General features: G+C 46.2%; 1 protein-coding gene across 2 annotated transcripts in view; it reads right to left on the bottom strand.

Moving 5' to 3' along the window:
• NR4A3 (nuclear receptor subfamily 4 group A member 3) overlaps window positions 1-15,991 on the bottom strand; it is a 35,085-nt gene extending 19,094 nt beyond the window's left edge. The window contains exons 1-5 of one of the 2 annotated variants that reach the window (XM_080668227.1): window positions 15,965-15,991; window positions 12,550-12,723; window positions 9,319-10,277; window positions 5,630-5,759; window positions 4,996-5,168 (exon numbers count right to left, since the gene is read on the bottom strand). In XM_080668227.1, coding sequence (XP_080524353.1) covers window positions 4,996-5,168; window positions 5,630-5,759; window positions 9,319-10,275 — 1,260 coding nt within the window. In that variant the 5' untranslated portion in view covers window positions 10,276-10,277; window positions 12,550-12,723; window positions 15,965-15,991. Of the gene's footprint in view, window positions 1-4,995; window positions 5,169-5,629; window positions 5,760-9,318; window positions 10,278-11,588; window positions 11,611-12,549; window positions 12,724-15,964 lie in introns of those variants that run through there. The other variant, XM_080668228.1, reaches the window with a different exon arrangement.
• Between the last annotated feature and the right edge of the window lie 300 nt (window positions 15,992-16,291).

The following is a 16,291-nucleotide window of genomic DNA, read 5'->3' as shown; positions in this document are numbered from 1 at the left end:
AGTGCACTTAGTCCAATTTCCTCACCATTCAGATGAGGAGACAGGCCCACAGTGGAGCAGGAACTGGCCTGAAATCATCTAATGAATTGGTGGCAATTTGAGAGGATCTCCCGAGGAGCCTCTCTCTGCAGTTTTCAGGCTGTTTCCTTGGTTAGGTCTAACATGTGTTAGCCATGTTGTTTCTCAAGCTATCTTGGTAACATACTTAAACGCCATTTGCTGGTGCCTGATATTTTATCTGAGCAATATCTCTTGTTTTGGCGTCTGTTACTACACTAAGTGACACCAATTACCAGAAAACATCGTAGTTTGCTGAAAAATACTTGAAATGACCAGCTAATGAGGACGTTAAGTTTATTTTCTCGCTAGTAATTATGCAGGCTCTGAAGCCAAGCCCAGTATCTATATATACTTGTATTGCTAAATTAAAAGCAACTGTGGGGTAGAGAATAGCAACATTTCAAGAAGAAACAAATCAAATGTGACATGTTTTGACTGCACTGATATACAATGATCGGAGCTCGGTTTTAAAGGAGAGAAGTTTGGCCCAAAGGAAACGAGGAGGCCCTAGAGCCAGGAACGCTTCGCAAAGCCAGGCGCTCGCTTTCTGGCCTCTGAAACATTCGTTCCCTCTGTGACTTGGAACACAACCCCTCCACCTCCTTTTCCCACAAATGAGGAACACCACTCACTCACAACCTTAAGGGCGTGAATGCTGGTACAAGAAGATTGGAACACACCTGTCTTCGTTTCTCTATTAGCCTGATTCCCTGAGCGGAGCTAGTACCTATTATAAATTGTTTACATCAAATCAACCATCTGACTCAAACCTGACAGGGCACATTCTTATTAAAAATGTAATAAATTATGAATACACACTACTGCTGTTATCGGCTACTGCTAAAGAGTGAAATTAGGCAGACACAAATAAAGGCACTTTCATTTTTCACTTCTAAATGGTTTGCCTTTTAAAAAAAGAATGGGTATATATTACTATTATTGTAATTTAAAAAAATTAAATAAAACTTCTTTAAAAACAACAACACACACACCTAGTTAAATTGCCACTAAGTAGAAGTGGCAGTATGGTGGAATAGAAACATGTATTCAAATACCTTGAATGATGAGATTTGGATCTAGGCCATGCTCTGCCACTGACCTTAGACAAATCACTTAACCCCCTGGAAGCTTTTATTTACTCCTCTTAAAATATGGGGGTTGGATTAGATGAACTGATCTCAAGGTCACCTCCAGTTGTATAAATTTATAAATATAAAACTTTAAGGAGAAGGTATTATGAAAACTGAGTTTCAATTGATGACATTCTTTTTTTTAATCCTCACCCCAGGTTATGTTTTAGAGAGAGGAAGGGAGAGACAAAGAGAGAAACATCAATCAGTTGCCTCCCGTATACACCCGACTGGGGATTGAAACCACAACCTAGGAATGTACCTTGCCCGGGACTAGAATCTGCAACCTTTTAGTGTATGGGACAACGCTCCTACCAACCAGGGCTGAGTGACATTCTTAAGAAAATTACCAAGACCATAAATTATATCACAGGAAGCTGGGACTTAAGTAGTAGGCACTCAATAAACTAATTTTGCTTCATTCATTTTAGGTTAATTATTTTTTAAACAAAGCAAGTTCAATCTTGATAAATAACAAGTTACTTAACAACATATATGTTTATATGTATATATAATCACTTGCATTTAGGGACAATAAGGTAAACCCCCAGAATCATAAAATCTTAGAATTGGAGGAACTTAATAAAATCCAAAGTAACCTCTCTGCTAGTGAGAAATCCTGTTACGTGTTCCCCTTAGTTACTTGTGTGCTGATCACACACCCTTGTCTTCAGAGTGAGCTGAAAGGGGCCCCCTCCTTCTCCCTCTAGATCTGTCCTTGGGAGCAACAGTCCTCTTTGCCACAGAGCAAAAGAATGACCTAATCCTGCCAAACCTTCTCCCTTCCTACATATTGCACATATATTGTCATTTCATCCAATCATCCCTTACACGTTTCCAGACACAGTATGTCCACATCCCTCTTAAACCCCAGCTTGGAATTAGCCTCAATCCTGAAGGGTGGTCTGACAGGACAGAGCCCATGTACCACCCCCAACTTGGTCCTGGTACCATACTGCCGTAGCCCAAGGTGATTTAGCATCTCTCTCTTCTACTACATGTCCTCTGTTGGTTCCTAGTGAGTGTATACACTCCCAAGATCTTCTTAACATTAACTACTGATGGGCCAAGGCCCTGCCATGTTTTAAAATTCTAAATGCTTAGCTTCACATTTATTTTTGTTAACTTTCTTCGTGATGGTTTCAGCCCATCTTGTTCCAACCTGTCGAAATCACTCTGAATGTTGATACTGACATCCATCATATTAGCGATCCCTCCCAGCTTTCTGTCATCTGCAAATGTGATCAGCATGCCTTCTCTGCCTTCATCCAAGTTTTTGATGAAAGCTCACTGTATTTTTAAAAAAGTCTTTTAATTTATTGATTTGGGTCCAATTTTTGATAATTTTGTAAGCTATCTAAAAGCAGAAGAATCCAAGCTATGAGGTTCAACCTGATTCCAAAACAATGCAATTAAAATAAATATGCTTTACAAAATTGAGCCAGGCCCCAAAGGTAGTATCTGTATGACCTAGACTCTGGCATGGTCAATCCACTATTTTGGACAAAGCTAACAATTAAATTGGATAAATGTTTGTTGATGAAGATGATGACTCTAGTCTAACACACTGAATGGTGCAGAGGCAAGCAAACAAGCTGGATTGATTTTTCCGTGTGGAGACAGTTCCCAGCTGGGACAACTCAAAGTGCTGGGGAGGGTTTGCCACTGAATAACTGAATAGTCCACAAAGACCAATAATTGGATAATTTGGGGCCAAAAAATCACTTTTGGAGCCTAAATTATCTGGATTGACCACCAAAAGTGATTTCACATATCCTGGAATAATGACAGACTGTTATGTAGCCTCAGTGTGGGTAGTATGAAATAGCTTCATAAATTCAGAAAAATTGCATGAGAGGAGACCAAAATTCCTCTAGGGAGGAGGTCTTTATTCCAGAATACTTTCCAGCACCCTCTCTTACTGAAACCAGAGGTGCAGTAAAGCTTGGTATTAGGAGCACAGACTTTGGGGTCCAATACACTTGGCTTCTAATTCTATTCTATTTCTGATGCATATTAGCTTTGTGACCTTGGGCAAATCAGTCCTTTAGCCTTCCTCAGTTTTAATCTCCTCATCTGTGAAATGGAGATCATAACACTTACCTTCATGGTATTGCTACATGGCACCTGATATGTGAAGTGTTCACACTCAGAACATTCAACAAATGACAGGGAGGGCACTGTGCTAAAGCTTTGACAAGTATCATCTTATTTAATCTTCACAAACACCAGGAAATAGATATTATAATTATTGTTCCATAACACCAATGAGGAAGCGGAGTCATTAAAAGGTTTAAGCAGTTGCTTAAGGCCATCCTGCTACTAAATGATGGTGTTGGGATTTTAATCTAGGGACCTGCATGGGTCCAAAGCCTAAGCCCTTAACCACTGCATTATTATGCTAGACTATTATTTGAGACTTGACTTCAAGAGATGCTACTTGTAATCAGAATAAGAGTCCTCAACCTTTGGTGCTAACGATCTGCCATGCTTCTCCTATGAAGCCTTGTGATCGGGTGCAGAGAGGAGGCTTCCCAGCCCATAATGAGGGTAGAGATAAGGAAAGGAGGATCAAAGCGGGTGTACCAATCATAACGCTGTAACCTAAAAGGAGAACACATACTGGGCACACTCACACACTCTTTCCCAGCTGTTCAACCAGAAGTTTGAAATACTGATTAGACCTGGGCAGGGAAATCTGGTAGGAGCTGCCAAGCCAGACCAACCAACTGGGGATCCCTGGACTGGTCTCTCTTTGATTTGTGTGCAAACTGTGTTTCTCAGTTTTCTTGTCTTAGAGTGAGGGTAGCTATCCCTATAGTTCATGGTTCTTTAAGTGGTTAAATGAGACAATAAACCACAATGTCTAGCATGCAGAAATTGCCCAATAATTGTGATCTTTTTTTCTTCCTTTCCATCTTTGGTGAGACTCTGTCTTACTAGAAGTTTGCTTTTCCAAGTCTTTTTAAAAGCTGCCTTAGAGTCATAATTTTACATTTGCTTGGAAAATCTTTTCTCATGGTTCTTCTCTTTGTTATCCAAATTTCTGGCAATTTTCAGAATTCAAACTGATGATATTTTACTACATCCCATATGAAATAGAAATGTTGATATATTTTGGTTGACTAAAATAACAATACTGGTAATCACTTATGGTGTTCAAATGTTTTCTCAACCATCTTTCCTGTGTGGCTGGTGATCAAAACATCCCTCTGAGGTTAAATATTGTAATCATGTCAACTGTAGGGATGAAAAAGCCAAGAGCAGGAGCCAGGTGACACAGCTAGGAAGCAGCAGAAGTGGTGTTCCATCCTCGTCCTCCTGATGTCAAGGCCAGAGTTTGCTCCTCTCTATCAATGGTCTAATCCCTCGAATAAGCAGCAGATCAATCAATGCCAATGCAATTGGGTAAACTGCTTAAGGATAACTTAAAGCTCACCCAGAAGATTTGATCACAATATGAAAAAACCAGTAGTCACTTTGTCTAAACCATGAGAGGAATCTGCAAATTGTAATTCACCTGTGCAGATTTTCATTGGCACAACCACCAGGAATCCTGCAACAATGGGTATGACAGATGCAGCACTGTCAAGACCATTTGTTAAGGGATTCAGAGACCCAATAAGGCAAAATTATTTGGTTCAATGGATGCACTGGAATTGCGAAATGAAGTGAGAAATATAGGAAAGGTAGAAAACTGGTTAGCACAGTGGCAGGCACAAAGTCAATCAATCAACTCTTATTACTAGTATCATGAGTAGAAACCCTGATCATTCATTCAAAAGCAGGACATTATAAAACTTACTCTGGAATAATCAAGTTCTCTGGGGGTTGAGTCTGTTAAAGCTCGGACAAGGGCATTCATCATACAGCTCGGAGGAGACGGTGGAGAGGGCTGAGAAGGTTCCTGCTGTAATGGGCTCTTTGGTTTTGAAGGCAGCCGACCTCTCCTCCCCTTCAGACTGTCTGTACGGACAACTGATGGCAAGGGAAAAAGAGAAAGAATGTCTTCAAAGATATTCATGAATAGCCATAAATCACAAAAATGAATTAAAACACTTTACAGTCGAGCAATCATTAATGAGACCAACCATTTAAAAGTGGCAATAAGTTTGGAATAATATTCACACAACGATTTAATGAGAGTTGAAACAAGCAGCATAAAAGCCACTCCACATTTATATTTGGTAATGAATTAGTCCTAAAAGTCTCCTTCTTAAATAGAACAAAGATGTATGTACACAAGCTCTCTATTGATTTTGAGAAATTAGAAAGTAGTCCTCAGCTATTTTTAAATGTAAACATACACTGTAACAACAAAACGTTGGAAGGAAAGGAAAACGAGGAAAATTCACCATTCTAATGTAAATATTAGCATTTTTTCAGTGATATCTGAGAATACATATAAGCAAGTTGGATAAAAAGCATTATATTCATACCTTCTTTAACCATTCCGACACTGAGACACTTCTGAAAACGACAGTACTGACATCGGTTTCGACGTCTCTTGTCTACAGGGCAGTTTTTATTTGCCAGGCAAACATATTTTGCATTTTTCTGCACCGTTCTCTGAGAAAATACAATACAGAGATAGTCAACGAATAGTTTCTGGAAAGAGGTAGAACCTGACAAGATGTATTTTAATTACAATGTGAAAAGCGACAGCGCAATTCGTATAATTAGATAAATTTAATTTCCTAACACGCTAGCCTGCAGGAAAAACAATTTTATTAGTGTTAGCTGCTGACAATGAAAATCATCTCAGATTGTTCTGAAGCAAGTCTCAGGAGACATCCAAGTCTGAATGATAAAATCATATCTGAAATTACCAGGTCAACATATCATACCTTGGAGGATTAGATTATCTCCACTTTTAATATCCCTCTGGGAACAATTTTCTACTTGTTCCACTCCCCTGATTATTGCTGACCTTATTAAAATAAAATCAAAATTATCTGGGATGTACTTTGTTGGCTATCACTTTTGTAAGTCAAATATTACAGTAACTAGCTTTGTTTCCCAACAGAGATGAAATCATAAAAAGCAAAAATCAGGATTTGTCTAGTTAGAATATATAGGAAATAATGTTTTAGTGCCCCCAAAACCCCTTAATCAGCCTTTGTAGTTTATATTTTAAAGGGTAAATGGCCATTTTTGATACTTAAAATCGGACACCAAAAACCACTATCACATCCAAGAAAGAAATAAAGAAAAACCAAAACAAAAAGAAATGAGAGAAAGAAAGGAATATGAGAGCCATATATTTTCAATTAAAATTCCCATTGATTGGTTATTTCATAAATGACTAGTGACACAGACATCAAAATAGCCATATTGTAAAACATACTTTCATAAATCTTGGACTTGGATATAAAATAATGTTGTATTCTTCAGATGTAATTTTAAAATGGCACATGGAGAAATAATTGAGCATAATTTTATGCTCCAAATATAAGGGAGGCTTGATTAAAAACCCCCACAAAAAAACATGTGTGCAACTAGATGTGTGTATTTACCACTTAGGGTAAAATCATTCAGAAATTACCTGAATCTATACAATTCCAAATAGAGCAGAAAGTTGAAATTTATTTGATAAGCCTAAAAAAGAAAAGAAATCTGGGTAATTTGGGGTTGGTAATCTATTTCTTTGCCCAAAATTCTAGGCTTATTTTCAATCTTTACTTTCAGCAATTCTCAGCCCTCGTTTATCAGTTTTCACCCTGTCATCTTTTAATTTCACTTTAGGAGATCATTTTTGCTTATATAAAACTTAAAAAAAAAAATCTAACAAAGCCAGATACATGTTCCCTGCCTTTGTAGGTGATTTTAGTTTAAAATGCAAAATTCCAAAACACAAACATGCTTCTGAGTTTCCAGCATTTAAATTCTCAGCACTCTTTAAGGGTAGGAAACTTGTGTTTCCTGATTGAAGTTCTCTTCATCGAACATGAGTAATTTCTAAAACTCTATTTCTTGCCATTGTCCTCAAGGTTATATGCCAATTTGAGTGCTTGGCGGCTTTTTGCTTCAGGTATACATTTTTCCAATAACCTGAAACCTTTCCCACAGTCATGTGTGCCTGCACAGTTTAAGAACAAGGAGAGATCGTTACTGTTCAATCACTGAATTCCATCATTAACTGCATTTCATGTCACATTTTTAAAGAATTCAATTTAATGGTAGAAAGCCACTGGGTAAAACCTGCTCCCATTCCCTTAATTAACAGATCTGTGGGATGGTTCTCTCCCATCCTACCCCCCGCCCTTTCAAATATAGATTTGTTTTCAAGGGATTGCTACAGAAAAGGAACCCTGTTGGGGAACACTTAATTGACATTTCTAGACTAGGAATGTATTACCACTCCTGTATTTTGGTCAACTCTCAATTATTCAGGGATGGTTATATTTGAAGTTACTTGCACTTCTCTTAATTGTTTTTCTTCCTTTCCCCCTTTTTGGCTACCTGTTTTCACTGCCCTTCAGCATTTCCACTGAAATGATATAAAAACCAATTTATGAAAGGAATGCAGTTCCTTGAAAGTAGCCCTGGTAAAGCTTGAGTAGTTAAGACTAAAAAATGGCTAACCTGAGGGCTCTACATTTAAAATATCATGATCCTGTACATGCCTTCTATATGGTTGCAAAGTCTTTCCTTAAGCATTTTCTCACTTTTCCGCAGAATGCAATTAATCACATGCTTTCTACTCCCAGATCAAAAGTAACTGTTGCTTGTGGGTATGATAACCAATAGACAAACACGTGCATTTTTTACAAATAGTTTGTAGTTTTGACTTACAATAAACTATTGTTTTTTTTTTATGGCCCTTTAAAGATTATAAAATGCCTTCATAATTGTTTTATCCCATTTAATTCTCACAGCCCTTCTCTGAATTTTATTCACCTGATAGGGAAACTGAGGCCTAGAAAGATGTATCATGCCCAATGTCATACAATTGGTAGGGGACAGATCAAGGCCTCCTATTTAAGTGTCCAGCCTGCTCCCAGATACATCCTGTTGGCCTCCTAAACCCTATTACCCAATCAGCATCCAGCTTCCCCTTTCCCTCCACCCTGCCCAGCATGTAGGCTAGGGAGTGATTATTGTGAGAGAACATTTGTGGTTTCGCAGATGCCTGAGATAATGGCCAGGGGAGTGGGCATTGGGGAAAGTGGCACAGAATTAAGTGTCTGAAGAAGCCGGGGAGTCAATAGCAAAAGCAGAGCAGCAAGAGGACAAAGCCTCAAGAGTCACCACGTGCTGATAATCACTGTTGACAGGCTACCCAGAGCTTCAGCTTCCTCATGGGTAACATAGGTGGAGGCTGCAGACCCTCCTACTGTAAAATTCTCCTTTGGGTCTATGCGATCATGAACAACTTCCACACCTGGCACTGTGTGTGGCTCAGAGGTAGAGTGAGTTGGTGAAACCCTAGCTTCTCTCTTCTACGAAGGGAACTGTCACAAACTGCAGCTAGTCAGTGGCCTGTTCTACAGCTGCAGAGGTGTGAAGACCATGTGCGCTTTGGGGTCATGCACACATGAGCTGGCATCCTGTCTCCCTCTCCCTCTCTGAGTGTGTGTCCTGGGCGGTTGACTAACCCTTGCAAGTCTCCATTGCCTTATTTATGAAACATGGATAATTAAGATCTACCTTCAAGACACTTAATAAAAATAGCTAGTAAGTGGCCAGAATCCAATCTCAGGTCTGTCTGATTCAACAGTCCCAGCTCTTACTATGAGGATTACATGAGATACAAATGTCCATGGCCTGGCACACAAACCCTTCTCCTCAGGACGGACAGGGGAGAAATGCAATTAGGTTTTTGCACTTTTGAGATCACAGATCCCTTTGAGAATCTGCCGGAAGCTTCCCCCAGAAAAATGATCATAAGATAATGCCAAGTCAGGAAGTTCACAGCTCCTCAAATCCATCCGGGGAGGCCTCCTGTCATGGACTTCAAGTTCAGCCACCCTGAGAAAATGGACGTGAAGGTGCTAGGCTACAGGAACGCAGAGTTTAACAATTACACCTCTCAAATCGGGAAGGACCCACTTACACGCTCACTTGAGCGGGTGGCTCAGGAGGCTGGCTGCGGAGGGAGGGGCGCCAGGAGGAGGCGTGCGCTCACCTTGAAGAAGCCCTTGCAGCCCTCGCAGGTGCGAACGCCATAGTGCTGGCAGGCAGCGTTGTCCCCGCACACGGCGCAGGTGCCCTCGCCGGAGGATGAGCTCCTGATGGGCGGCGACGGCAGGCTGGGGCTCTCCCCGAGCAGGCTGGACGCGGTGGGGGAGGCCGTGAGGTTGAGCGGCGGGAAGGCCAGCGCGGCTGCCCTCTTGGGCAGCGGCAGCCCGTAGGGGTGGCCCTCGAGCGCGGCGGCCTGGCTGCCCGCGGCGGCGGCTCCCAGCGGCAGGCTGAGCGCGGCGGCGGCCGTCGGGTCGTAGCCGAGATGGTGGCCGCCAGCCGGGCTGGGCGCTGGCGGGTGCGGCGGCGAGGGCTTGAAGTGGAAGAGCGGGAAGCGCGCGCCGGACAACGCCTTCATCGGCGGGTCGAGCAGCGGGCCGGGAGCCATGCAGCCCGGCGCCGAGGGGAGCGCGTCGTCCCACAAGGCCCCCGCCTGCGGGGGGAAGCCCGGCGTGGTGGGGGTGGACGGCGGGGACTGCTTGAAGTACATGGAAGTGCTGGGCAGCACCTCGTCCTCCGGTCCGGAGGAGGGCGGAATGGATGGCTCTTGCTGCGGCTGTTGCTGGTGATGGTGGTGGTGCTGATGGTGGTGGTGGTGGGTGAGATGGTGATAGCTGTGCGAGTGGCCCTCCTCCACCTTGATCAAGGGTCGTGGCCCAGGGGGTTGCATTTGGTACTGGCAGGGGGGCTTGAATTCGTTGTTGCTCGAGTAGCCCTCCACGAAGGTACTGAAGCTGGGCAGGGATGTGGTGGCCCTGGCCGTGATGTCGGTGCTGCCGAGGTCCATGGTCAGCTTGGCGTAGTCGGGATTCATGATGTCCGCTGTGTACTCTGAGCTGTAGGTCTGCGCTGCATAACTGGAACCTGGAGGCGAAGGGCTATACTGGGCTTGCACGCAGGGCATATCTGCAGGGACAGGGCAAAGGGTCTTTCAGAAGCAAGTCAGCACGCTTTCCTAGCATTGCTCTTTAATCTAGGCCTAGGAAACAGAGAGGAAGTGACATCCTTTTCTCCTCCTGGTAGCACAGATCTAAAGCCCAGTGTTTCCTTCCTTCCATTGCTGGGAAGAAAGCTGAATCCCTTACAGACTGTCAAAGGGCCTACACTGTCAAAACCCAGCCTCCTGGGGACCTCTGTGCCCACCTTTCTTCCCTTGCCCTATCCTCCAACCAGATCTGGGAAATTTGATGTCTTCTCTCATAGGCCCAGTGATGTTTTTAAATTAATTGGAGTGACTTCAGCCACTAGTTTGGGGGTGGAGGGGGGAGAGGAGGGTGCATAAAGAAAGCCAGTGAGTGAATGCCTTGTTGGTTTATTTTTGGGGAAGAGGTCACTGGTCTCCCAAGTCACACACATTGACTTATAAATTCTATGAGTTAGTAACATAAATAAATAAATAAATAAATAAATAAATAAATAAATAAAGGTGTCCTACATGGGAGTTACTGGCCAAGGGAAACAGTGACATTCTAACATTTTATAAGTGCCAACTAAGGGTACCCACACATATTGTGGTCGCTTTTTCTTCCACCCCCTTCCCACTCTTCCAGACAGGGCCAGCAGCCTGCACAAACTGGACCCCTGCTGATGACTTCAGCCAGCTAGGTGTTGAGGTGGGAAAGTAGGCCCAGGAAATGGACTTGGGGAAGTTTGCACCATCTGCAAAGAAAAAGATCAGCAGCTGCAACATAGCACCCACCAAACCTGCTCTCTGCCATATACAATATACAGTATATATGTATATGTATATATATATTATACACTTTTCCTCAGTTCCTCAATTCAGACTAATACATCAGTGGCTGTTTTATGATATTATAGCTGTCATAATAGGTGAGTTAGTTTACATATTATCTTATGACAGAATAATTAGGACCCCTACAAAAAGAAAGCAGCTTCTTAGTATTAGTTTCTCTGCCAGTTTGACTATATTGAGCCCCCCAAAGCGACTGGTACTCGGGGTGCTTACTATTGTTCAGAGAGGTTGAGCTGGATGAGAGGGCCCTGAGAATTATTGGATCTAATGAATAACTTATCTAATGATTTCCCTTTCTTTATGGCTAAATGTAAGTGGTAAAATGGGCAATTTCTGGTGGTTGGTTTTTTCTGAACCAAAGGAAAATCAGGTGCTTAACGTCTATTTGGAGCCCATGGTGTAAAATGTGTGACTAATAGAAGAGTGAGTACTTCACATTTCCTCTGACATCTTTCTCTTACCCACATTTCCAAATCTGATTGAGTCATGGGTGTATGGGATGAAATCTTGACTTGAAAAAAGGTGATGTGGGCCTGTTGGAAGAAGCAGTGGTGAGGAGAGGCCAGTTCAAGCCTTTATTTTTCAAACAGGGCCTTAAAAACACTCACTGGTTTGACGTTAGAGGATTACTTATCCTGCTTTGCAGTTGTTGGGGTGAAATGAAAGACTAGTCATTTAAAAGAAAAAACACTGCGTGAGGTTTCATCTCTTCTCCTTCTCTCTTTAGACCTCTAGGATTTCCCTATTAGTCATTCTTCCTTGCCAATCCCTGCCTATTGCTCTTGTGTCTTTCTGTGTTTCCAGGCTAGACAGTGAGCTTGCTGGGACTGAGTTCTATTTATCTGCATATCTTTGGTGCCTACACAGGCCTGGCACCTGGTATCTCTCTGACAAATGCATAAAGAGATGTTACAAGCCAAGCCTGCAATCCTTACTTTTGCCAACTTAAATTGACTCCTTGGGTTTCAGGTCAAATGCTTTTTCTCTTTCCCTCTGAGCTTCAAGAATCCACACTTCTGCACCCAAGTGATTTGGATTTTATATAAACAAAAATACTCGATATATTGCTCTAAGTGACCCCATAATTCTTAAATGAATAAACTGCATGTAAAGGAAGAGCAGAAATGGAGACATTAAAAGTAAAATATCCTAATCTATGGTGTATTTGTATTTTTCTTAGGACAAATATTTTTGAGAAATGCAATGCTTAATTTAATCTGGCAGCTTCGCTTGGTAGCAACAGGGTGTGGTATCCAGAGGAGCTTCCTGCAAGGAAGCCACCTGTGCTGTGAAATGCGCAGCCAGCAGGCACTGTCTTGGCCGCTGGGCACGTCGACCGCCTTGCCCGCTGGTAGTGTGGCTCCCCCACCCACCGCTCCCAGCCGGGTTGGAATAAGGGGTGGGTCGTGCCTTCAGACCTACCTGGAGGATATCTTGCGCGCTGAATGGTGGGGCTGTGGGTCTCTCCAGCGGAGGCTGAGAGTGAAGGAGGTGGAGACGGACGACTAGGCGAAGCGGCGGCGATGCTGCCCAGCTCCGCTGAGGGTCCAGTCTCAGGGCCGGGGCTTGCCGGGCTGCGCTCTTCCGCAGTGGGCTCTGCGGGCACCCGGAGAGAGAACAAAGGTCACAGTAAGTCCAGGCTGAGTCACCGGGGCCTGGGCTGGGCGTATTGGGAGTTGGTGGAGGCCTCTAGAAATGCTATGTTAATGACAAAAAATTCTAAGGTGCCTGGAGTCCTGAAACAGGAACCGTCACACCACCTTGGGGTAGCCGAGGAAAGGTGGTCCCTACCAGCCGCGCTCACCGCCCTTGTGTGGCACCCGAACCCAGGCTAAAATAGCAAAGCCTGACATCGCCTAGAAATCGATCCTCTGCCCCCACAATTGGTTCCGAGCTCACGAAGTTAGTAAAACCTAAGAAAACAGTGGAGGAAAGAGTCCCGCCCAAATTCGGAGGGTGGGGGTCAGTGAGTGTGCACGAGGGGGAAATAGTCATTTTCCAATTCCACCCGCTCCCACCCCTCAAACACAAATTTCCACATTGCAGAGGAAATGCCCAAGGTCTGGAACGAATGCGTGAATGCCCTGAGGAATTAAGAAAGTCAGCTTTTCATTCTAAATGCTAATGGAGCTTTGCGTCTATTAGCCGCGAGTTTCGGGGGCCAGGGGTCAAACAAACAAAAGGGCACAGGGAAAATAGGCCCGCGCTGGAAGCAAGGCGAGAAGGCGGATGGCGTTTACAGCTGAAGGGGAGGTCGGAGGGAGGCCCCCTGCACCCAGCGGGCGGTATCCTTGAGGGTGGGAGACTTCTAGGCTCTGGACCACCCGGCGGCCCGAAGGGGGCACATCCGGAGGGCGCCGGCGCGGCTCCCGGCCCAGTGTCTCTGCGCATAGCCTCAGGGAAACTTTGTAGCTGGAAGCACAGCTCCGCGGGCCTTGAGGAAGGATTCCACTGCCGCCAACTCCGGCCTATAGCGCCACCTTTGTCCGGACCCGCTCACAGCCGAATGGGAGGCAACTTGGAGCCAAAAATAAACAAAACCCCCAAATCCTCGCGGGTGCGCAGGCTGCGAGTGGATCGTGTAAGTTTCATTGCCTGCAACCTCTACGCCCATGGCTTCCCTGAAGAAGAACAGGTATTCCGAGTCTTCAGGTCCGGGAAGCCCTCAAAGGCCAGGAAATGGGGGATTCCCTTGACTCCCCAGTCCCAGGCCTAGCCCCTTCCCCAGCCCCAGCCCCAGCCTCAGCCCCAGCCCCAGCTGATCCTACGGAAAGCTTGAGCGAACTCTAGTGCAAGCACGGAAGGATCTTCCCACGGCTGTAGCTTGTGCTTCCAGCCCTTCTCCCCCCGCCCCCCATCTTCAGTGGGGTCTCCAGAAACCCCCCATCACCTCTCCCAGGAGGTGCCCGCATTCCCGCCCTGCCCCGGGGCCTTTCAAGCGGAGCCTTTCTCTAAGGATCGGCCTTTGACTTGGTGGATGAGGGTCGCGTCTCTGGAGCACCAGCGTTGGAGGGGAAGAGCCACAGCACGTTTCCTACAGCTGAGCCGAGCGCCCCTCGGTTCTCTCTCCTCCCTCCCCCCCCCGCCAAAACGTCCGGTTACCTAGGCAAAGCCTCCGCGCCTGGAAACACTTTCGGTGGCTCCTGCTAGCGGCCGCGGGGCCGGGAGCAAGGAGCCTCGAGGTTGTAAATTAGGAAGAAATAACTACCTCTGTCAAAGCCCCTTTCTTTCTCGTGGGCAGACGAAAGGAACACCCCCGTGTTCCCCTCCCGGTGGTGAAGCGAGTGGAGGAAACCGTGAAACGCACCATTGTGACCCCGGCCCCTCCGCGGAGTTTCCAACCTTGGGGAGCGGGGGCGGAGGTTGGGCGGGGGCAGGAGGAGTGGAGGAGACCGACAGAATGGGAAAGACAGATTCTCAGAAAGACCGAGGGAGAGGAGACTAACCGCGGGGAGAAATCCTGCGAGCGCAAGGTCCCAGGGAAGGGAGTGGGTGGGTGCGGGGGGAGGGAGCGGGTGTGGAGGCTGCGGTGGCCTGAGGAATCTTCGATACTCACATGGGAGCATCACGTTCAGCTACGATAACTCGAATAAACTCTAACTTCATTCATTGTGCCCGGGCGCCGCGTTGGGCACGTTTCTCTTTCCCAAACTTAGTTCTAGAAAACATTTCTTTGTCGTGGGAAAAGAAGATGGAATTGGCGATGAAATGACCAAACAGGCGCCCTGTATGTCTCTCCCGGCACCCCAAGGCTCTGGGATCACAAACGGCCCGAGATTTCGGATCACCAAACGCCCTGCAGCTAGCTCTTCCCTTTGGAGTATGGAGGCATAAAGAAGAGGCAACACCTAGGCGAATCCTCCGCGCCTGGAAACACGTTCTTTGGAGTCAAGGGACAAATGCTGAAACTTCACGACCGCCCCAAACTCTCAGCAGGTTCTAGAGGTGCCTTTGGGAGCCAGTCTCCGCAGGCTGCGCTTGGCACGACCACTCTCTTCTCTCCACCGAGAACTTTCAATTCTATTAAAACACTCGGAGCAACTTCTCCAAAAGCGCGGGTTCTGTCAGTTAAGAGGAAAACATGCCTTTCTCACACTGAGCCAAGCCTGGATGAGAGGGACACCGTCCCCACGCGTGTCGGCGTGCGGGAGTCCGCAATTACATCCGATCACCTCCGAAGGGAAAAGTGTAAACGGGCAGGTCGGCGACGCCGGGCAGACGTGCCTAGTGGAGCCCCAGGCTCATTTCAATACAATAAGCCACATTCCTACAATTATGCCCTTTCCTGAGATCTTCCGAGCGCCTTTGCAAACTCCGGCGGCTGCTGCCCTGGCCCCTTTCCTCCCAAGCTACCTCCCAGTCAACCAGCTCGGAGTCACTCGTAGGTGTATTAACGTGGACCACCGGAGCCCCTATGTTCAATCCTAGTTAAAAGGCAGGAAAATTACTGCCGTTCATCACCGGAGCTGCAACTCCCTGCCGCCGCCGCCGCCGCCGCCGCCGAGAGCATCATTACCATGACAACTAGAGCTGAAATACCCTGAATTACATCTCTGGAGCTGCTACTGCACAAATCCCGGTCCTCCTCTTTGTTAGAGGCTTTTCGCCCCTTCGGGTGGGGGTTGGAATCCCACTAGCTCCAGGGATCCCCGGGGGTCCGCTACTGGGGAAAAGTTTCAGATCTGAACCCACCCGCCTCTCAGCAACCAAAGCGGTAGCGAGGAGGTGAGGGAGGAAAACCCCACGCTCAAAGTTGTCAATTTCGGGAGCGACGCTTCCCAGTGTGCCAACTTTTTAGCAAGTCCCCCAATTAACTGGGCGAATCTCAAATACGTACTTGAGTGCTGTGGCGGTTCCGTCTTTAGAGCGAGTTTCTAGAGAGCTGCCCCGAAATCTGCGCTGGGGGGGAGTCACAGCTGCTGTCCCGGAAGGGCTGCGGTATACAAGTCCAGCGGCTCCCAGAGGCGGTGAGCGGCTGGCAGGGGATGCTGCGATCCCGACTCATGGGAGAGCGCCGCCGAGGGGTTCCGCTGGCGTCCTGGCTCCGGCCGCGACCAGGGGAAAGGATGCCGCCGCTGTTCCCACCTCCACGGCCACCGCTGTCAGCGTTGCAAAGTGAGCCCGGGAGGGGCGTCCGGCTGCCGAGCCGCGCTGCACCCGCGAG

This window comes from Plecotus auritus, assembly GCF_963455305.1.
Source record: "Plecotus auritus genome assembly, chromosome: 5".
Classification (NCBI taxonomy): Eukaryota; Metazoa; Chordata; class Mammalia; order Chiroptera; family Vespertilionidae; genus Plecotus; species Plecotus auritus.
The sequence above is the reverse complement of the archived record's forward strand: the minus strand, read 5'-3'. Positions and strand labels throughout refer to the sequence as shown.